This window comes from Aethalodelphis obliquidens, unplaced genomic scaffold, assembly GCF_003676395.1.
Source record: "Aethalodelphis obliquidens isolate GAN/ISIS:26980383/991018 unplaced genomic scaffold, ASM367639v1 scaffold1, whole genome shotgun sequence".
NCBI classification, from domain to species: domain Eukaryota; kingdom Metazoa; phylum Chordata; class Mammalia; order Artiodactyla; family Delphinidae; genus Aethalodelphis; species Aethalodelphis obliquidens.
Window position 1 is genome coordinate 94,125,420 of NW_020837945.1, and position 23,485 is coordinate 94,148,904.

Here is a 23,485-nt window from a genome sequence, read left to right on the forward strand (position 1 = left end):
TGGGATAACAGAGGGATGCCTTTTGGCAAAAGCAGTTCTTGATTGTGGTAGTGACTACACAAATCTACCCCACACACACAAAAACATGTACAGCTGGTGAAATCTGAATAAACTCTGTGGACTGTACCAATGTTAATTCCTGGTTTTGATATTGTATTATAGTTATGCAAGATGTTACTACACTAGGCAGAACTGGGTCAAAGATACATTGGATCTCCCTGTACATTTTTTCCAACGTCCTGTGAATTTACAATTATTTCAGAATAAAAAGCTTTTTGTGTTTTTAATACCAGGAGCTTTGGAATCTTGAGATCAAAATCTGGTTCTGCTACTACACTACTGTGGATAAGTTATTTAGCCATTCTGAACTTTTGTTTCTTCATGTTTTAAGGATAATAATATTAGCTGGTGGCTTAATGAGAATTAAAATGAGCAAAGAAAAAAAAAAGAAAGAAAAAGCAGTTTTTTTCATCTGAGATAAACGAGACCAGATGGCAAAGTATTTTTCAAGAATAGTGCCGTATATGGGACTGCTTGTATGATTAAGCTACAAACTGTACCTACAACTTTTTATAATCCATTTGTAAATGTGACTTTTCTTATTTGTAGACAAAATTAGGTTTAGATTTAAGAGCATTATTAGAATAATAGCCATGCCACCATATAGATTAGAAAACTGAGGACAAATAAACTTCCTACAGTCCATAATCTGATGAAATATACTTCAAAAGGTTAAGCAAACCTTCTACAAAGGAAAGCAATGTGACCTGGAATTTGATACGGTTCATTTCCACATCGAGATCAAACAGATTAATTAGCTGCTTTTAACCAAAGAAACTCCCGTTGCTTCAGAGAATGATCACTGAAAAATACTTCAAAAATCATAATGGCCACCTTTCACTGTAGATCCCTCCACAATAAGGCTTTCCAGGTTCCATCAACAACCAATACAAAGAACCGCTCAAGGTCCTGGCTGGCACTGTGACACCCTCAGGCCTACCCTGTTCCCTCTGGCAGTGCAACGGATATTCCTGTGCCCGTCCCTTGCTGGCAGCCCCAGTGAAGGCCCGCCCGCTGTCAGCCGCCCAGCCCCTGGCAATGATTCTGCAGTCAACCCTGGACACTTCCTCTCGACTTCTCGTCCAATACCAGGATGAACTGACACTTGGCACTTACCACTCTGAGTGGGTAGTTGGTGGGGGGGAACAGCGGCAGCTTAACTTGCCTCGGTCAAATTATGTTTGGGAGAGAGAAGGAGAAAAGGCAAGGCACCAAACAAATGATGGCCTGAATTCTTCCGTTCAAAACAAGTGTATTAGTTTGTGCAACTGATGACAGCAAAACATACGAAATTAATAAAGGCTTTTTTTTTTTAATGAAGCAAAGAGACTTGGTAAAGTGGCTTTGCAAAGACTCTGAACTTTCATTTAAACAAAGAGTGTGCTGAAAATTTGTAATGCAGAAATTATCTCATTAACATCACACAAAAGAACAATCACTCCCACTGCCCTGGCTTCCTACTCACAGTTGCACTTGAAGAATAGATCTATCAAGAACTGTGGAAAAACGTCTCGGTATTTTTTTTTCCAGCATGAACTGAGGAGGGGAATGCATATAATTACACATACAGTATCTCTGCCACTGAAACAAGATTGACAGATGAAACTGTTTCTCCCCTTCTGGTCTTCATGAAGTGTAAACCCAGCCTACAGCAGCAACAGCAGAACACCACAAACGATTTGAATAACTTCCTAGTTCCACCCATGCATGCCCTATGAAAATCAAAGCCTCTTTAAAGGAAGTCAGAAAACTTTACTGAAAATGTAAGTAGATCTATTATACTTTTACTATCCCATCCTCTCCATTCCATTCCTATCTTGCTTGTTTTACTGAGAGTTCATTTGCTACGGGCAGAGGCTTCTGTTCACCCTGATGGGCTGAGGGTAGTAATTTGGGGAGCAACGGAAGAAAGTAGCTTGCAGGAAAGAGGAAACACTGGATTATATGGCCAATGTAAATAATTTACAAAACGTTTAAGTCCAAGTCCACCCACCTACTGGACTTGGGCGCTATGTAGGAAAGCCAGGGCTGACCCAGGAATGAATCCACCTCAGCTTTGTCCCATAACCTAGAGTAAACAACCCATCAAACAAATTCAAGTGAATTATATAAATAAATGATACACCAGGAATTAAGGGTTACACCATATGTCAAAAGCCACCCCCCAAAAAAAGAAAAGGCCACCCAGCAATCATGTAGGGATGCTGAAACAGTAAAGAAAATCAGGGCTCAAACTGTCGGCCACCTCCAGAGAATTAGTCCTGGACGAGAAGGGCTTGCTGGATCTTAAAGAAGTTTAAACGGCCCAGAGAACTGAAAAGTATGTTTTCCTAATATCTATGGCAGACAGGCCCCACATTCTTCCTATTACCTTGGCTGGGTATTTGAGAATCATTTTGACTTAAGTTCTCTTGGTTAATTTTCCACATCCAATTTCTGTAATTTAAACCATACTTTAAAACTTAACCATGCTTAAAAAGTGCTGATGGCTCTTCCTTTCAAATAATTCCCTTCATCTTCAGTCTTACTGCCACCCCCAATTCGTCTCACACCTAGACTAGTGCCACCGTCTGGATCGTAGTCATACCATCTGGGTCATACTCAGTGACTTCTAGCTCTCCAGCCTGCAGACACACAGCGCACTACTACACCACCTGCCCTAAAGCTGTGCTAGAGGTAGGGAGGTGTGGAAGGCTACAATAGCTAACTAAGAGATTATGAAGGCTCAAAAGCAAGTGACAGATCAAAGAACTTTTACTCTAAGGTACTCTGACAGTCATTACAATATTACCTAACAAACTGACCTACCTGAGGCAAAATTTCCTCACCTATAAAATGGAAACGTGCATTACATCAGTGGTTTTTCAACATACGCGCGTGCCAGGAGGGCAGGGTGGTCAGGAGAAAAGTTTTAAGACCCTTTATCAGAAGAAAGAGGAGCAGGTGTGCCTCAAGCCTCTCCACCCTCAATCAGCTCCATTTGCTTTGTATAGGGGACGTCCATGTAAGATTAACTGAATAAAAGGTTCTACAACAACCTTCCAAAACAGACAAACCCACTGAAGGCCTAGATCAGAACTGAAGTCCCATCTCACTCTAAAATTCCATGACAGCTTGACTTTTCTGGCCCCATTAGAAGGTAACAAGGAGCTATACTTGGACCTTTTCAAATAAGCGATTTTAAAGTACCAAGCAGTGCTTGAAACACAAGCCAATACTGAGCATCCAATGGGATGCTGACACCACTGATGGGAAAACCATTCAACAGGATTTGCTCCTAAAACGGTTTCTCCAAAGAGTCCCATTCTTCAGTTCCTACCAAGCTGCGAGAGTCTTTTCCACCAAGACACAAACTACAGCTTTGTTTTGTTTTCTGGAATGTCTGTCTGCAGGATATGACTGGGAGCTCGTACTCCCACCCACCTCTGCAGGAGTGTGGCGCGAGCAGGCTGCAGGATGCAGCCTCATCTGGCCTTCTAAAGCCTCCTCTCAGATGTCTGCTGCAGACTGGGTCTCACCCCAGAAGTTAACTCCTGCTGATAAGAAACGCTTCCTATGGCCAAACAAATCACTGTTTGATTCTTGCAGCATTCTTCCCTCCTGTTTTTCTTCCTCCTCCTCCCTTCCTATAAAAAAGGTGTCTTTCAAGTATATCTAGAAGGAAACCTGAACAGCTAGGCGCTTTCCCCTCTTAATTTGTTCCTTATCCCGCTGGTGATTCATGCCCTGGGCCGCTCCTTCCTCAGCACACTGAGGCGCTCTGTTGGGCTCAGCCGTGGGAGGCCACGTCAGCAGGAAACAGTGCTGGCTGCCAGGTCACATTCAAGACCGTCTGGAGCAGGCAGCATGCAGCACCCGCAGGACAGAGGCTGCTCTATGGTTTCCCCCACTGAAGGGAGCGCTCAGCCTGGACAAAAAGACCAGCCACAGCGACACAAGCTTAGGGGAGACTCCAAATACTACAGGTTAGAGTTTCCCCATTTTGAAATGTGCCCCAAATATTTCCAGTTACAGAGTTATTGGTTTTTCCTCCTTTTCTTAGAGGACGTACTGTACTGCATCCAAATTCATATTTGGAAAAGGCTGCCACAAGCCAAATCAAACTTCGTCGTGGCTTTCTGGCTCCTGGGTCCAAAAGAGGGAATTCTGCACACCCAACCCACCAGTCTCCGCAGCCCTGACACACACGTTGAGTCAGGATGGAAAACCTGACCTAAAGGGCTGACACACAAAAGTGATCACTATGGGCCTTTTCTTCTTCTAAACACACACACTAAAAACAGTAAACAAATAAGGCCTGCCAAATGTTATCATGGTATCTCGCAGGACGGATTCCCTACAAGAAGCAAACAACTCACCCTACACAGAGATACGCTGCATGAGTGACAATGCCATACTTTATGCAGCTGGTTCAGTAAGGTCCAAAACCAATCCTGCTCGTGTAAACCAACATGATTAAGGTTACATGCTAAAACAGCAGGGCTCCTATGCACCCAGGATACCTAGGAGCTTCTTAACTTGCTGCAAATTTAGACCAGAAATACTGTAAAACGAAAAACAAATAAAGTGATTTTTCTCAGAAATCTCCTAAGTTCAGGGCTTTCCCCTCCACTCTCGGAGAAAGGTCTTAGGTGGACAGCCCAAAGGGTGAATCTTTCTCTCCAAAAATACCAGGTTTGCTAAAGAAAATATCCCGTCCCATGGAGAGTATTAGTAAAAGAAACAGGAAAGAAAGGAGGTGAAGACAGAGCGAGTAGTTCACGACATGGAGAAGGGTGTTGTGAGAGAAGAGGCACAGGATGGAGAGCAGACAAAGTAACACACAAACACTGCAGACACAGCAAAGGCAGTCTGACCCTAACAGTTCTGGAAGGTGACTGAGCTACTATTTAGAAAGAAGGCGTTAACTACCCCAAGCACACGCGTGCATACACAACCCCAAGTGCAAAAGAGACATGTAGCTTCTGAAAGGAGTCTATAGCAGGAGAGGCCTTAGGAGCAAACCAGAAAAGGAAGAACACACAAAGCCAGGAGACCACACGTGGCTGCAAAACTGACGTTCTAATGAAAAGGAACTAGAGGACAAAACAAAATCAAATATTATAAGTACTTAGAGATTTAGTGATGTAAAAGGTACTCTTTTTTTATTTCTACCATTTGTGAAAATGAACACCAACAGCACATCTAATCTAAGGGGCCACTTCATAAAGCCTGGTCTTCAGACAGGGACTGAGTATCACCAGCACCTCGTTACGGGAGAAAAAGAAAATATTAGATTTGGCTACCTATTAATTTATTGAAAACCAAACAAATATTCCAAATTTAACTGGCTACCACAGGCTTCAAATAAATCCATATAGCATTTTGACCAAAGAAAATACCCTAGTGCCCTGATAGACTACAATAAAGCTTTAAAATCATCTCAAAAATAAAAACTATCAAATCATATATGCTGCTTATACATCTGGAATAAATTTAAATTCGTTATTATACCAGGGAAGTTTTTAGAGGTAGATGGTCTAGATCCAAAAGTAATAATATGTCTTGGGTAACACTGTAGGGAAGGAAGGAAGGAAGGAAGGAAGGAAGGGAGGGAGGGAAGGGAGGGGAGGGGGGTGGAGAGGAGGGGAAGGGAGGGAGGGGAGGAAAGGAGGGCACCTGAAAGGAGGGAGGGAGGAAAAGAAAAGAAAAGGAAAAGGGGGGGGGGGGGGGAATAGGTAGAGAAAATGAAGTATTTTTCATATAAATATTAGAAGTACATGATAAGATTGCTGAACTTGGCTATACTGTTTTTAATAAGGTAATGCTACAACAACCAGCACAGAGATGAAGAACAGAAGAGCCTTGAAATTTTTTAAAACCCGAAGTGTAGCTTTTACCAAAAGGTTAGACAAAACAGAGAAGACACAAGTGATAACACTGGCAAACACATACATTCATATACATTGCATGTGTATGCATATGTGTGCATACATATACACACATTAGAAAAAATAACCCTTTTGGCCAGTGAAACAGAGACATTTGGTGAGAAGCTAAAACTAACAAAGAGCATCACAAGATTATGACTTGTGTATGAAAATCCTCCAGGGTGTACTTAGAGGATATGATGTTTAAACAAATGAGTCATAGTTCTACAACTGAGAAGTGCATAGAATAGTAAGCTATTTCAATTTTTACATACATGCACACACAAAATGATTATGCAAACACAAAATTAGGACAAACCCGTATCAATTTGTGATTTTTAAAGACCTAATTAAATCTGAAAGAGAAACTGAAAACTAAATAAATGTATTTCATTGATTCCAAGTAATTTTTTTTCTCATTTTAACATCTCGAGAAAAGGAAAGCATCTTACAGTTAATGGCAAGTCAGTTTAATTGACAGTATTTTCTCATGTAGAGATATGTAAAATGCTGGTGCATCTCAAAATCAATCACATCATAGATTCAATAAAATGATAGAAAGTAACCTATGAAACCAATGCATAAAGGACAACCATGTGTGCCGTTTCAGAGATAAGAGACAGGCAGCAAGGTGATCTTAGCCAGTTCACGGATAAGCAGTGGGCACAAGGTGGGAGCAAAGGCACATACAGACCCTTCAGCTGAGGCAGAACACCTAGGAGGAGAAAGTATCACTTTTTATGTTTTTAGGGTTTTTTCCATTCACAAATAATTTAATGCCCTAAATATCAGATGACATAAAAATAAAATCCACCAATTGCTTTGCTGAAAACAAGGTTAACTAAATACTTATGACAACTCTATTTTTAAAAATATACTGGGGGGATTTCCCTGGTGGTCTAGTGGTTAGGTCTTAGCGATTTCACTGCCAGGGTCTGGGTTCAATCCCTGGTCAGGGAACTAAGATTGGCAAGCCGCGCAGCACGGCCAAAAACAAAACAAACAAAAATAAAAAAAATAAAACTGGATACTAACTATATCCAAACCTCTGGAGGTAGGAACTCAAGCATTTTGTTTTAAATCCTAGGTGATTCAACTGTGCAGCCAGGGTTGACAAGTGATGGAAAGTACCTGGTATACAACAGGTGAGCACATTTTTTAACGTGGCAATTACTAAAACAAGGAAAAAAATATACCCTGGGTAATTTTCTTTCCTTTTTTTGGTTACCAGTCAAGATTAATTTATGCTAATAAGATTTTAGAGAAATTAATGTAGTACCTAAAGTAAGAGTCCTAAATGATATTTTAACATCTCACTTTCAAAAAGAAAATTCTAGATAATTAAGCTCTTGAGATCTACCCACACTTGAATCTATTTAGGTAAAGTTATAGTCTTCTCATGAAATTAGGAAGATCTAAATGGCAGAAAACTCTAGGGGAATAAAAGTGGCAGAGGAAGGAGAAATTGGGAGGTAAGAAGAATTTTAGAAACGATCTGGTCCAATCCTTATTCTGAGGTGAGGAAAGTGAAGTCTTGATCAAAGAAACCATATTGAATGGAAAAGTTGTTAAACTTCATCTGGGCATTCTCTGCCTTTAATCAGGGGCAGAAGGTTTTATCAGTTTCTTCATCTAAAGGGGAAGAGAAAAATTAACAATATAATCAACTGATTTTTACTGAATGAGTTCAAGTCCAATGACCTTTGATGTGAACTTAAAACATTTTTTTTTTTAAGCTGCACAAAATACTGGGTCTATGGAAGGTGTACGGTAAAGAAGATTTGTATCAAGGAAGGAGAATAGGCTTGAAATAAGTTTAAAGAGGCCAGATTAGCAAGGCTATTTCACCCTTCCTGTTGAGCCATTTCCTATGTCCCCTAAATACATTACCCAGAGCTACTTTTCAGCACTCTGGCTCAATTTCTAAAGAATCTCATTTTCTCCAAAGTCTGTTCTATGGTTAATTACGTGCCTTCTCACTACCCTGGGTATAGCCAAGAAATAGGTAGAATGCACCTGTTGTTCTCGAGTTCCATCTGAGATGGAGGCTGGCATTCTATTCACCTCTGAGGAATGTTAATTGCTGATACCAGCATGACAGGTGCAATGAGTAGAAAAATGATCAATGAACTCAACTCACAGAACAGTGGCAGAACTCATCTAGAGACCATGAGAAAACTCCTCAAGAGCTGTAACTTTAATTACTAACAATTGGTCTGGAATTCAATTTGACCCCTGAAACAGATTTTTAAAACACAACACAACGTTCTAATTTCTACAATGGTGCCCTGTCCACAGGGGAAAAAAAAGGGAATATGTATAATCCTGTTTTTCATGTTACTATGGAGTCGTTCACTAACCCGAACTGCTTCTCATGGATTGCTTCTCCTCACGTTCCTCCCATTCCAGATCTTTACTGTTGTAGTCCTATCTATTTTGAATGATGAGTCACTTCCTTTCCCCCTAGTTTTATACTTTAAAAATCATACTGTTTCTTTAGAATACTTCATAGAGTGAAGCCAACTTCCATATTGTTTCCCTGACTTTTTATCTTCCCCTTTTGGTTTTTTCTTTTACTACCACCCAGCTGTCTAGGGGGAGGGATGTACTAGCTTATTACTTGAATACAGTATCAGATATTGTGTATCTGTTTAGAATATTTTTCATATTTGCATAAGTTTCCTAACTCAGTGATCCCCGTATACTACACAATACTATTCATTAAACTCTAAAATATTCCTGGAATAGCTTTGGCAATCGTATTTATTCTGTGTCAGAACTGAGGCATAGAGAAGAAAAAGAATTCCTGATAAAATGGCAATTGAATTAGGAGGTATAAATGGAAAGATTATACGAACAGATCCTTTGAAAAGAGTCCCTGATTCAAACCTCAGTTCATTAAACCTATAGTGGAGGAAGGGGAAAAAATTTCAGACCAAGAAAAACTTCTATCTTTGAGCTTAAAACTGAAGAATTTAAGCCAATCATTCTTTTTTATTTTTCTTCATTTACATGGACTTTCTCCCTTTTGTCCACTTTGTGACCAAACTTAATCCTGAGAGTTTTCTCTTTTGTTTAAGGGCACTTCTCTAAAAGTCCCCTCTTACAAGTGCCCCTCTTCCAGAAAGCCTCCTACCTCAGCTGTTCTCAAAGCCTGGACCCAGAACCACCAACATCAGTAACACCTGGGAACTCCTTATAAATACAAATTCTCAGGACCCATCTCACCTACCCCAGACCTAAATCAGAAACCCTGGGGGTGGTACCAGCAATCTGTGTTTTAAACAAGCCCTCCAGGTGATTCTAATCCATGCTAAAGTTACTGGTAACTGTCAGCATCTGAAACAGGATGTAATACCCTGGATTCAGGTATGCTGGGGGGACAACTTGAGCCAAATACCAACCTGTTTCCTGGGCACCTATATCATTTAAAGTATGAGGCAAGATCTATGAAGGGAGCAAAGAGGGAAGCAATAGTTTCAGCCCAATTCGTCCACAGAGTCAAGTGGAAAGAGTGCTAAAAGCAGCTTCTGCAAGCAGCAAGTTGTAAGATGGTTATTTTCTCATCTCACTTTTTCTGCTTCATCCACCCTGTACAATCTTTACCTATTTTAATCAACTTTGAATTTTAACAGTTTATAATAGGTGAGCTGTTGTGTTTACATCTAACTGAAGGTAAAATAGATCTATTCTCTGCTGAAAGGAATAAACTCAAATTTCTGTTTGATGACCCTTATTTACTACTTACAGAAGTTTATAACAAAAAGAGCCATTTCAGTTAATAGGTTCAATAAAAACAACCACCACATACAGCTTACTTATTAATAAGTATATGATTACAAGATAAACGATCTTTAAGCACTTTGTAAACATTCTTAAAGAAGACTAACCTGGATGAACAGACAGGTACACAGCATGTGCAGTGTGATGTACTTGGGAAAACACACCATGAGAATTTCTTAAACTATCCTGAGGGTTAGGTTAACCAGAAATTCTCAGTCTCCACTGCGTATTAAATTACCTATGAAGCTTTTCAAAACTAATGCCAAGGTCTTGCCCCCAAAACAATCTGACAGTTCCCCTTGGCTCAGACAATCTGACAATTCCCTACAATCAGCCTGGAGGTCAACTTGTGCATTTTTTTTTTTAAAGTTCCCCAGGTAATTCTGATGTGCAAAAGTTACAAACCACTAATGTTAATACAACCAGCCTTAAAATCCTGAGGTGTTAGAGATGTTCTTTACCTTAAGCATATGATGCAAGAACTATGTCACTCAAAATGTGAATGCTTGACCCACAGAATAAGAAATGTCTGGATCACTGAGAATAAATTAACTAATTAATCTCAGATCTTGGTTTCTAATTTATGGTATAACAAGCCACACTTTTGCTGTACTTTAACATTTTGTGACTATTTCAGTGCTTACACTCAGGCAATTTAAGTATAAAGGTTTGATTATACTGCCTGCAAAGACTGTTCTTCCTCAATTGGAGGAGACAAGTTCTAGCTGTGCCAAAGTACACGTGTTGTCTGCAATGCTTGTATCCTGGTACAGCAGGCACAGAAAATTGACACTGCTGGATCTAGCATAAGACACACTGACCGATGTTAAAAGATCCAATCCCAGATAACCAAAATAATCCAACCTCAGACAACAGTTAAAGACTTGGCACTTCAAGCCACGAACAGGCAGAGTTTAATTTGACATCTATATGAGATAATGTGTGAGTGTGTATATCCACTTTACTGAGAACTGCAGAACAAAACATAAAATTCATCTAGTCGATCCTCTAATAGAATAACACTTTCACTCAAAAACACACTAAGAATAATGCTTATATTTATCTTTTTAAGTTTCCACTTCTGTTCCCAAAGACTTTTCTTCCCCTGATGTTTTGCCTCCTCTTCTTATCAGTTTAGAACAGAAATTTTAATTTGCTAATAACTGGAAGCTTTTTAAATTAAGTGAAAATGTTGAAACTCCTATAGCCAGAAAGATCCCACAAAGCCTGTTAATTCTGGCTCTGCTGCACTGCCATATACAAAGTGTCCATAAAGATGTTATATTTGAATTATGGAACACTTCCATTTTAACTCAGACACAAAAAGACCTGAAGAGTTTTCAACACCTCAACTTTTCTCTCCAATTGCTAAAGAGGGTTGGGGAGTTATATGCAGCCACACAAGAAATGTGGGTATATGCAAAGAACCCCGAACTAGGAGCATAAAGGAAAGTCGCTGATGTGGGCAGTTTTTTTGTTTTGTTTTGAATAAATTTATTTATTTATTTATTTTTGGCTGCGTTGCGTCTTTGTTGCTGAGCGCGGGCCTTCTCTAGTTGCGGCGAGTGGGCGCTATTCTTTGTTGCGGTGCGCGGGCTTCTCATTGCAGTGGCTTCTCTTTGTTGCGGAGCACCTGCTCTAAGCGACCAGGCTTCAGGAGTTGTGGTTCATGAGCTCTAGAGCGCAGGCTCAGTAGTTGTGGTGCACAGGCTTAGTTGCTCTGCCGCAGGTGGGATCTTGCCGGACCAGGACTCGAACCCATGTCCCCTGCATTGGCAGGTGGATTCTTAACCAGTGCGCCACCAGGGAAGTCCCTGTGGGCAGTTTTGAGGCCAGTTTTCTCCATATTTAGATGAGTCCAGAAGGAAGTATTAAAACACACTCCCCTTTTACCCAACTGTCTTCATATCCTCAAAAAATAGTGTGCAAAATACCTTCCAAGTCACTGAAAACTCTCCTCCAAGAAGCAATACCCAAGTTGATGAGCAGAAAAAACTCACTTACTTAAAGAAAGAAAAAAGTTTGCATCTTTTTATCCTTTTTTGTTAATCCTAATGCTTGTCCAATTAGGACAGAGTGAATACAAAATGTTTAGTTTGTAAACTATTGTTTACACTGTAGGACAAACATTTTTCTAAAGGACCGGATTCCACCTATCTTAGGGAAACATACAACATCTAGTGCATAGCTCACTCCCTCTCTTCAGTGTGTGTCCCACTGGTCAGCAAGTCATGACTATCTCCTAAACATCTCAAATTTCTGTTCCTGCTTCCACACCCACCACCAATGCCCTCACCCAGGCTCTCTTCGCCTCCTGCCTGCCAACTCCATTTACTTCAGTAACCAGACTCGTTTACAATTTAACGTGTACTCTGTTTATTCCTGGGTCTGACATGGAGTTTCCTGCTACAGATAAATGCTATAATTTTTAACTACACGAAAACAATAAAATACTAATGAACAATCTAAATTACTTGCTAATAATATAAAAGATAAAGCTGGTCTATCTTTCACTATTAAATAGCCTTAAAAATATTTTCCAAGGTGTTCCCAGCTTACTCCTCACAAAAGAAAAAGATTATCAAAAGAATGGATATAATGATCACTCCTTCACGCTTTTTACAAGTAAGGGAGCTAACTAATATTTTGGACTTCTTCAGAATTACTGTGTGTTTTTGGAAACAAACTCATACCTGCATTCATTATCTTAATTCGAGGAACGGAGAGTAAAAATAACCAAACTTAGTTACTTAAGTACAAAAACAAAAAATTACCTCTGTGAATTAACTATGAGACTTTTCCATGATTTTGACGTGATTTTTTAGCAGTAAATCAGGAAATGACTTTCCTCTTTTCTGAGCATCTAGGAGGTGCTGGATAGGCACTGGGATACAAAGATCACTAAGATTTGACCCCTACCCTTGAAGAACCCTTTACAGACACCTCCAACATGAAATTTTCCATTTCAAATTGTAAGTGTAAAACACAAAGGTAAAAAATACAGAAATAATAAAGCAAGAACTAAAAGATTATAAGCTGTGAAATAAAATGTGGTGGACAATCGAGGTAATGTGACAGTTAGCTCTTCAGAATTATCTGTCATGCAAAGATCTGTGACATTTAAGGAACTCCAAGCAGTGTACCCTCAGAAATGACATTTTAACCACTGCTGAACAAGGCTGAAAGACAAAAAGGGCACAGAAGCTAAACTCCCACTGCATAATTTTTAAACATATGATGAAGCAGTACGACTAAAATGTGAAGACATCTGAAAACTCCTAACCAATACCTCAAGTTCACAGAGTCTTCCCTGAAATGCTTTAAACTGACAAGTAACAAAAATAAACGGTGGTTCAACGTCTAGCCGTAATGGAGACTGGGAGCCTAATAATGGTTCCTATTTATTGGACCCTTACATTGCCTTAGAAACTGTTCTAAGTGCTTTCTACCCAATATGTCATTTAATCCCCATAGCAATTCTTTAAGACCGATATTATTATTCCAATTTTACAGATTAGGTGTAGATGGAGAGAAGTAACTGCTTTTACGATACACATCTAATATGCAGGGGACTTCTAAGTCAGCCAATCTTACTCAAAAACCCATAATGATCTTACCAATATGCCTTACTGCCTCTTCAGTACTGCCTAAGAGCACGACACATTAAATAAAGATTAAAGAAGTATGGAGTTTAACTGAAATGTGAACGACAAGGCCTAAAGGACGGAAGGCATACCCACAGGAACCACTTTATAGGCCTGTCTGAATACGGCCTCTCAAGCATAGTGTGAGTTAACAGCTTATCATCCAAAATAAAAGCAACAACTGAAGCTTCAACTACAACAACACTTACTTTAAATGCATGAAACAGTGGAACCACTGTTTTATCCACAATCCTTTATCTGAACAATACATACAACCCCATAAACCTTCATCTGAAATGTCTGAAATGTTGCCATCACCATCAACCCATGAGAGCAAGCCTACTGTTAAGTAGGCAAAGAAATGGAGGCTCGAACTTTGATAACCAAGTCATTGCCCACAATTGGTTATGGCATCTGTTTCGAACAAAAATAATCAGCAAAGCTGTGTACATTACTAGATGATGATGATGATGATGCTGGTACTTACAATGGAATGTCTCACAACCTTACTGGATAGGTATTCCCACTAACCCCATTTTAAGAGAGGAAAGAAACTGAGGCTAAGAGTCTAACCATTATCTAGCAAACAACCAGGGATTCTCACTACAGAGCCTTTACTCTTAGAACATAACCTTTATAACGTCTAACAATTAAATCACTCAAGCTTTACTTGAAGAAAAAGGCCAAAGAAAGTCTGACAATATAATTTTGTGTAAAGTTTTTGTCCTAATTATGGATATGTAACAATAGCTAAAAACAATCGAGATAAATGGGAAGGGTAGAAAGCAGCAGACACACTGGGAATTTTCCCTTGAGATGCAGCATGGTTTGATACTGATGTAACCCAGTCTCATGACATTACTCAGTCCCACCATGATGACAGCCACACTTATCATCACAGACTTTCCTCCCACCCCCTTCATAAACTGGACTTTCTGCTCTGGGCCCATCAGTACTCACCGACCCTTATGGAGACTACTCTGGTGGGAAACTTCCAGTTACTCGGCAGCAAGCTATTGTCTGAAAGGGGGCCTATCAGGTCAGCATACAGAACTCCTATTTGCACAAACAGCTATGCATGTCCACGGATGAGAAAAAAGGCAAATCATCATGCCCAGAATAAGGCTCTCAAACACTTCAGAGATCAGGTATTCTCCAAAATGCTAAAAGTGATTTTTCATCAACATTTCATCAATATTACACACACACAGGTAAGAGACTGATTTGTCCCAAATCTAATATTTAAGTTATAAAATGAGCTGGCACATTGGTGGAATAATTCAGATATTCCTAGAAACTCAGATTCTCTCAGCCTAGAGCCTCACTGGAAACTTATGTATTAAGTCTTACCAAATACAGCTCTGGATCAGTCAGAAAGATGGGCAGGACACTGGGGCTAGCCTGGACAAAAACTCGGTATTTTCAATTCTAAAAGATTTTCTCAAGTGAGGCCTTAACTGTTCACAGTAACATTTCAGATTAGCAATCCCTCACAAACCCCCAAATGCAAAAGGAACTGACTTTCAAAGCAGTTTCTTGTGTAGAAAAAGAAGATCTCAAAATAAGAAAATTGTAACAGGAAAAAATCTTTTGCCTTATAGTACAGACTTTCCATAAGTAATTACATACAGTCAAATAACAATTAATTACATATTCAATGTAATGAAAGTTTGCAAAGATTCTAAACTATTTAAAGGCAGTCATAGGACAGTAAGTTCACTTTCAAATCACCCAAATAGGGCTTCTCTGGTGGCGCAGTGGTTGAGAGTCCGCCTGCCGATGCAGGGGACACGGGTTCGTGCCCCGGTCCAGGAAGATCCCACATGCCGCGGAGCGGCTGGGCCTGAGAGCCATGGCCGCTGAGCCTGCGCGTCCAGAGCCTGTGCTCCACAGCGGGAGAGGCCACAGCAGTGAGAGGCCCGTGTACCGCAAAAAAAAAAAAAAAAAAAAAAAAAATTCACCCAAATAGTTTGGATAAAAGACTTGTTTGCAAATTTCAGCCAGGGCAAGGGTTCAATCACTCTTAGGAGACAGACTTCATTTGCAACAGGTCCTCTTCCTTGGTTGTAAGCCAGTAAAATAGGAATTTCTCACTTATATGCAGAGTTTTCTTTAAAGGCATAGACCATATAGAAGCTTTGCTTGTGAAATGACAGTCTACCTCAGCTTGCAAGCCCTACCTATGACATCACTCAAGTCATTTCTCAATCAACAAAGCAAGAGACAAAGAGAGTCCATAGGATCTGTCATAAAATTCTTAGAAAGAATGACAGGTTGGTGTTTTAATGCGCCAACCAAGTCTAATAAATGCACTTAAAGTACCAAGTGAGAAAAAAAGTAACTTTAAGGTCCCAGTGACAGTCTGGAGTCTGAATATGGCAGGGAGTGGGGTGGGAGACAAACGAGGAGATTCAAAAATATGTAACGGCTCTAAATGGTGTCATTCACAGGGGCCTGTGAGCAGAGCATGCTGTTCATCGATGATACGGTTCCCACACTCAGTGGGGCAGGGGGACTTAGACACGGAGCTGAAGAAGGCTTAAGGAGAGCAAGCAGGAGAGGGAGAAAGTCTCACACTCTGACAGACCCAAAGTACAGCCATCTCAGAGTAAGGCTCTCCTCAAGTTTCCCTCCTGCCATACATTCTGCTGTCATTTCAAGGTCTCTACTCACTTACCACAAATGAGCCGAGTAAATAATCTTTTTAAAGATGTCTAGATTATTCTGGACAAGAAACATTAATAATCAGATATCTTTAAATATTATTCTTTATTAGAATAATGGTGATTCCCCAGCATTTCACTTCAACCTGTTGTTTGCTGTTATCACCAGGACATTCACCTGTTTTCTTCAGGCTCATGATGTGAAATATAAGTCTTGAAAGACAAAAACTGCAGCGTTACTACTGGTTAATATGAAGGTTCTTTAGACTTCCACATTTTTTTAAAGGAAACTGATAAGCTTTAATTATAATGTGATTTGAAATTTGAAAGTTATTCTATAGAGATTTTAAAGGCCCCTAAAAGCACTTAACTAAATATCTTCAAGTTCCCGGCACAATAGTAAAAGTTAAAAGAAAAATCATCACATCGGATGTAATGCCAGAGCTAGTCAAGGGCCTAGTAGTCAGTAATTATTGTCAGGCTGTGTGGCTGGAGGTAGGTAGGGTGGAGGATACACTGTTTCCTGTCACAACTGGACTCACAGTCTAACTCAAGGGCTAAGGAAAGGTTTACACATATAACCAGATAGTTACATGCAGTGCTACCTCTACCTGCTCCTCCAGGAACGCAGAGAAAGGTCAGAATGGACTGAAATGGTCCGGGGGGAAGGGGGGGACCCCTGCCGAAGGAGAGAGCCTAGAGCTTAAAGGAAGTGTGGTATTTGTTTTGGCTGAAGCGTTTTACAGGGAGCAGAGAAATGGCCCAGATAAAAAGATGGCATGCATGGACAGGAAGGAAGGCTGCACTGCCAGCACCTCAGCCCAGACAAGGATATGAAAATAATGGGAGAGACCTGCAGCTGCCCTCTATTAATTCCTGAATTTCACCAAAGGAAAAAATTCATATTGATTGCTAAGATTCTTTTTTCCCTTACAATTAGCTCCTTATACACTTTCACCTGGCCTAGGAAAGAAAAATCTTTTGTCTAGGATGCCATAGGTATAGTGCTGCCTCCAAGTAAGAATAAACTATGACCTTCTGTGGCCCCTTCAAGACCTATGATTCATGTTTCATGGAAATATTGAGAAATATTCCATTAGAAATGAATCTGCTTTCACAGCATATTGTATGTTTCCTGTGTTTTTCTTCCTTTATCACCAAGGACATTCCCATGAAAACAAACTCTTGTTTTTTCCCCAGAGTAACCATATGCTTTACACTGATGTGCTCTGAATTTCCAGACTGCCTTTTCATGGCACCACAATGAGCTTCTGGGGTCTTTCTAGTGATGTCATAAATGTCCTATAGAGAAAATTATAAGGCTGACAAATTCGACTACAAGCAGAGGAGGTTGACCTCATAGGGTGTAATTTCAAAGTTTCCAGGAAGGCCTGCAACCAGCTCCACTCCCTCCCCCTAACCCCACCCCCCAGCCCCCAGCAATTCTTACCGTGCTGGCTAGTGCTGCAATAGCAAAGCTATCAAGCTGACAGTTTCAACCACGGTGTAAGCAATGGGAACGACTTCAAACTTTCCCGGAAGGCGCACTCCCCTTCCCCGCCGAAAAACCACCTCCCCATCTGCCGGCTGGTGTTGAAAAAGCACAACTAGAGCTCCATTCTCTTAACTTTAAATACAAATGCCTCTTTTAAAAGTTTCCATTACAATATGACTCAATTTCAGATCCTTTCCTAACCAGTCCTCTACCATTGTACCCCTCCTCTTCCAGCAACTGAAGCTGGAAGTCCCACCTAGAAGCTCAGCCCAACTCTGGGCCCAATCCTGACTCTGGACAGAGATAATTTAAGGACTTCTAAATCAATACTCCCTGTATCGAACTATCCTGCTCCCACTTCTGTTAACAGGGTACCTGTCTTATTCCAAAGACCCAGTTTCCACCATCCACTTTTGCTCTGCAAACCATTCCTATCTCATTCTGGTCACCTGAGTACTCACCTAGCATCCTTCCCAAAATCCTGTTACTCCAGGAATAGGAACCCATCTTGCTCTTGTCACGTGCCCAAGAAAATGGAGTCGATTTGAGTTCATGATTCCCTGACGTAAAGCCACGGAGCAAGGCAATAAAGAGCTCTGCTGTTTCTCACTTATTATTTTTTTTAACATCTTTATTGGCGTATAATTGCTTTACAATGGTGTGTTAGTTTCAGCTTTATAACAAAGTGAATCAGCTATACATTTACATATATCCCCATATCTCCTCCCTCTTGCATCTCCCTCCCACCCTCCCAATCTCACCCCTCTAGGTGGTCACAGAGCATGGAGCTGATCTCCCTGTGCTATGCGGCTGCTTCCCACTAGCTATCTATTTTACATTTGGTAGTTGTATATATGTCCATGCCACTCTCTCACTTTGTCCCAGCTTACCCTTCCCCCTCCCCATGTCCTGGAGTCCATTCTGTACGTCTGCGTCTTTATTCCTGTCCTGCTCCCAGGTTCCTCATAACCAATTTTTTTTTTAGATGCCATATATATGTTAGCATATGGTATTTGTTTTTTTCTTTCTGACTTACTTCACTCTGCATGACAGACTCTAGGTCCATCCACCTCACTACAAATGACTCAATTTCATTTCTTTTTATGGCTGAGTAATATTCCATTGTATATATGTGCCACATCTTCTTTACCCATTCATCTGTCAATGGACACTTAGGTTGCTTCCATGTCCTGGCTATTGCAAATAGAGCTGCAATGAACATTGTGGTACATGACTCTTTTGAATTATGCTTTTCTCCAGGTATATGCCCAACAGTGGGATTGCTGGGTCATATGGTAATTCTACTCTTAGTTTTTTAAGGAACCTCCATACTGTTCTACATAGTGGCTGTATCAATTTACATTCCCACCAACAGTGCAAGACGGTTGGTTCCCTTTTCTCCACACCCTCTCCAGCACTTATTGTTTGTAGATTTTTTGGTGATGGCCATTCTGACCAGTGTGAGGTGATACCTCATTGTAGTTTTGATTTGCATTTCTCTAGCGATTAGTGATGTTGAGCATTCTTTCATGTGTTTGTTGGCAATCTATATATCTTCTTTGGAGAAATGTCTATTTAGGTCTTCTGCCCATTTTTGGATTGGGTTTTTTGTTTTTTTGATATTGAGCTGCATGAGCTGCTTATAAATTTTGGAGATTAATCCTTTGTCAGTTGCTTCATTTGCAAATATTTTCTCCCATTCTGAGGGTTGTCTTTTCATCTTGTTTATGGTTTCCTTTGCTGTGCAAAAGCTTTTAAGTTTCATTAGGTCCCACTTGTTTATTTTTGTTTTTATTTCCATTTCTCTAGGAGGTGGGTCAAAAAGGATCTTGCTGTGATTTACGTCATAGAGTGTTCAGCCTATGTTTTCCTCTAAGAGTTTATAGTGTCTGGCCTTACATTTAGGTCTTTAATCCATTTTGAGTTTATTTTTGTGTATGGTGTTAGGGAGTGTTCTAATTTCATTCTTTTATATGTAGCTGCACTATATGACTTTAGATGTGTCAATTAGCCTCTACAGGTCTCAGCTTCCTCATGTGTATCTGTCATACCCATTCAATGAGAGAATGCATAAGGCTAAGAGTTGAATAAATATTAGCAATGATAGGGATGTTAATCACAGTGAAAGGATAATAACAACTTGTGTTGGAATTTATAAACATATTGCCTATTCCCACATTCTATGTTGATATGTTCTGCCTACCTGGAGTGAAGCATTCATTAACTCACACTGGAACTCAGATGAAGGGGGGGATGAGAGCACCTGGGCTGAGTGGCTGCCAGTTATGCATGAGTGGCCAACAATGGGTCTGGATTGGGGTTCCTTCCAGTTCCTGCAGTTGATCCTGTTGTCCCAGGGCCTCCCAAGCCCTAGCAAACCACTTGGGGTTCCAGGTCACCCTCATCCTGTCCTGTGTCATTTCAATTAGTTGGGCCAGGTACCAACATGTCCAAATAAAGATAACCACAGTACCTGGGTGTTCAGAAGAGAACAAAGAATAGGAAGGCTCAGTAAGCCAAAGATAAATGGCTCTACAATTCCTCTTTAGTGAATGGCATTTTTTTAAATCACTGAAAGGGGTGTTAGTGTCACTTATCTCCAAGTACCATCATGAATAAATACAAAGCTTCCATTGTGGACAGAGCAATATACTTGCTAAATTCCCTGCAGAGTATGCCAGTTACGAATTGGACCCACAAAAAGTGAGGAAGAGGCTAACTAGATGAACACACACACACACACTCTTCAGACACCAAAAGTAAAAGCAGGTGGCATGAAAAAGTGGATTTTATATATGTTGATCCATTCAGCAATTTGCTTTTATAGACTCTATTACACATACTCAGCTGTAGAGGGACACAGTCTTCTAGCCAAAGCATAAGCTTCCAATGTTACCATGACCAGAAGCTCACCTATTTTCTTACTGAACTGGAAACACCAGCTTCATTCTATGTAGGTAAAATAACTTTTCATCTAGTTTTACTAGTGTGATTTTTTTTTTTTTTAAGATACAGAGTGAATCTTGGGGTTTTATTTGTTGATAATATCTGTTACAGTTCTACAAGTAGGTAGAAGATTCTGTAACCCATACTATTTTAAAATATTTTTCTCTCTTCTTTTACCTGAAGTTCCTTTGTGTGATCTATCACTGAAGACTAGGTTTGGTTTTTAAATGGTTTAGAACACCAAGATCAATTTCAGGGACACAATGAATGCGATCAGAAAAAAACCATTAATAAAATGGTTAAATCATTTCAGATTAACTGCAATTAAAACTCACTAGGATTCTAGCCTAATGAGTTTTAATTGTTTTCCTAAATTTTTGTTCTTATAGTTACAAAAACAAGTAATGAAACGACACAGCAGCACACTCTGCTATTATGCAAAACAATACGAAGATCAACTTTTTCCACGCAGCTCATTATGGAAAACTAAAACTAAAGGGCATTTCCCTTCATTTTCTTTATATATTGGTGAGCAAGCCCAAGTATTAAAGTAAGACCTCTGGTCAGATTCCAGTCTAATCAATAACCTAGTATTGAACTCAATTACAGGCCAATTTACCATTTGCCCCATAATCCCAATCACTGCCAAAAAGAGCTGTCACACAGTGCCCTCCACCACAGCAGTATTTGTACACTAACTCCATATCTGGATTGATCTTCCTACACAGAACCCCATAGGGATCAGAGTACCTAGGCGTCTTTCTTTCCTTAGTGAACTACAGAGAAGAGGCACCGGTATTACACAAACTAGAAATTAACTGAAATGCCCTAGGAGCGGTACTTAAAGAACTACACCCAAGGAGCCTCACCTACTCCTGGAGCTTATTTAGGTAACAAGACTCTGGACTCTGAGCTGATGTTGTACTGGAATAAGAGTTTTGGAGATCTTAGGAGGGCGTATCTTGCATACGGGAGAGACATGAATTACTCAGGGCCGAGGGTGGACGGTGGTGGGCCGCTTTCTAAAAGTTGGCTGCTGGTATTCATACTCTGTGTAATCCCCTTTCTGGAGTGGGCTGGACACACCACTCCCTCTTGCCCTTTAGTCCCTGCTCCGATGAAGCTGCCATAATGTAAGCATCCCCATGGAGAGGCCACTTAGCAAGGAACAGAGGGAAGCCGCCTGCCACTAGCCCACAAAAAAACCCTAAATCCTGCCAACAACCACTCAGGCGAGCCTGGAAACAGACTGACACTCTGACATGCCTTACAGTGACTGCAGCTCTATCTAGCCCACACCTGGATTTTAGCATTTCGAGAGGCCCAGAGCCATAGGACACAGCTAAGCTGTGCCTAAATTCCTGACCCACAGAAACTGTAGACAAGAACTGTTTTAAGCTACTAAATTTAAGTAATTTGTTACTCAGTAATAAATAACAGATATTTAATACATATTTTTACCCCTAAAAGCATCATTTGCATAGCATCACAATATGTATTTGAAACTTTTACCTAATTTGAAAAAGTACTTGCTGTTCTCATCTGGAATTTTAAGCTCTCTTAAAAATCTCTGCATTTTTCAGGACTACCAAGTTCCATAATACACGAAAACAATGCAAGCTTTCCCAAGTTTATTTAATTCACTTAAAAGTCAATAGAATACTCAAGATATTTAACTTTGTCGCTTATATATCACAGGCCCACATCAGCATTAAGGAACCCCTAATAAAAGCAAAAACAAAAAAACCCAAAAAATCCAAGATAAATTTAACTTCTAGAAAATCACATGCAGACTCAGAGATAAACTCTACTTCTATAAAATAATAAATAAAGGAAAACTTCTTTGATTAGAAGGCTTACAAAGAACTTCCTTACCTTGAATGCACTGAAGTGTTCCATCCTCCGCTCTTATTGTAAAAGTCTCACCTGGATTAACTTGAACGAGAATAACCTGCCAAAAAAACACAGTAATTTCAATTTAATACTCTTCAACGGTTTCATTACCTAAATTTATGTACTAGATAAGAAGTATGTGGCACAGAATCTTGTATAAACACAAAACTTAGGATATATCTTAGATATGGATCAAATTTGAGGGGGGTAAGTTCATGCATTTGAATTTAGCTAAGTGAATTCTCCTGTGTTGCTTATGCTATATAACTAAAAAAAAAAAAAAAAAAAACCAATGTTAAGATACCTTTTCTTTCAGACAATTCCTTTTTTTCTTTCACTAAACCAGAAACAACAATTAAAGAAGAAAAAGAACCAGGAACTATAACTTACAAAGGAAAATTGAAAGAGAAATGAGTTTCTGACCTAACACTGTTGCATACCATTCCCAAGTATCTATTACTGACCTGACTCTACTGTGTAACAATAGAAAGCAATTTATAAGAAAAATGTTTTTTGGGGAAAAAAAAGCGTGTATAGAACCTGGAAATAACAATGAACAGTATAAAATAAATATTACAAATAAGACCCATCACACACACAAATTTTTGAATCTATTACCTAAATGTCAGTGTTTTAGTCATATAACATAGATATTTAGTTATCAGAAGACAACTTCCGAAAGACTAAACCACGGATGCCATGGCAAAGTATGTTCTTTTAAGAACCTCAGTTTTAAGTTCTAATCTCATTTAGTTCCTTTAGATAACAAAAGTAAAAAAAAAAAAATCACTTATATATAAATATAAATTAAAGGACATAACAAAGCTTAAAAAACTGTAGTTAAAAATTACCAGGTGTGCTACCTGGGTTCTTTGGTGGGGCTAATGGCGGAGTCTGGGAGGGCTCATGCCAAGGAATAAATACTTCCCAGAACTTCTGAGGCCAGCGTCCTTGTCCTCACAGTGAGACACAGCCACCCCTGCCTCTGCAGGAGACCCTCCAACACTAGCAGGTATAACGTGCATATAAATAAAGTCCACAGATCAGAAGAATGGAGCTTGAAGAACTTATAGAAACGTATACATTCATATA

At 39.8% G+C, this 23,485-nt stretch overlaps 1 protein-coding gene across 7 annotated transcripts in view; it reads right to left on the minus strand.

Moving 5' to 3' along the window:
• Positions 1 to 23,485, minus strand: part of FNDC3B (fibronectin type III domain containing 3B) — a 357,900-nt gene that overhangs the window by 230,447 nt on the left and 103,968 nt on the right. For all 7 annotated transcript variants that reach the window (XM_027111777.1, XM_027111778.1, XM_027111774.1 and 4 more), the window contains one exon: positions 22,376 to 22,451. In XM_027111777.1, coding sequence (XP_026967578.1) covers positions 22,376 to 22,451 — 76 coding nt within the window. The remainder of the gene's footprint in view (positions 1 to 22,375; positions 22,452 to 23,485) is intronic.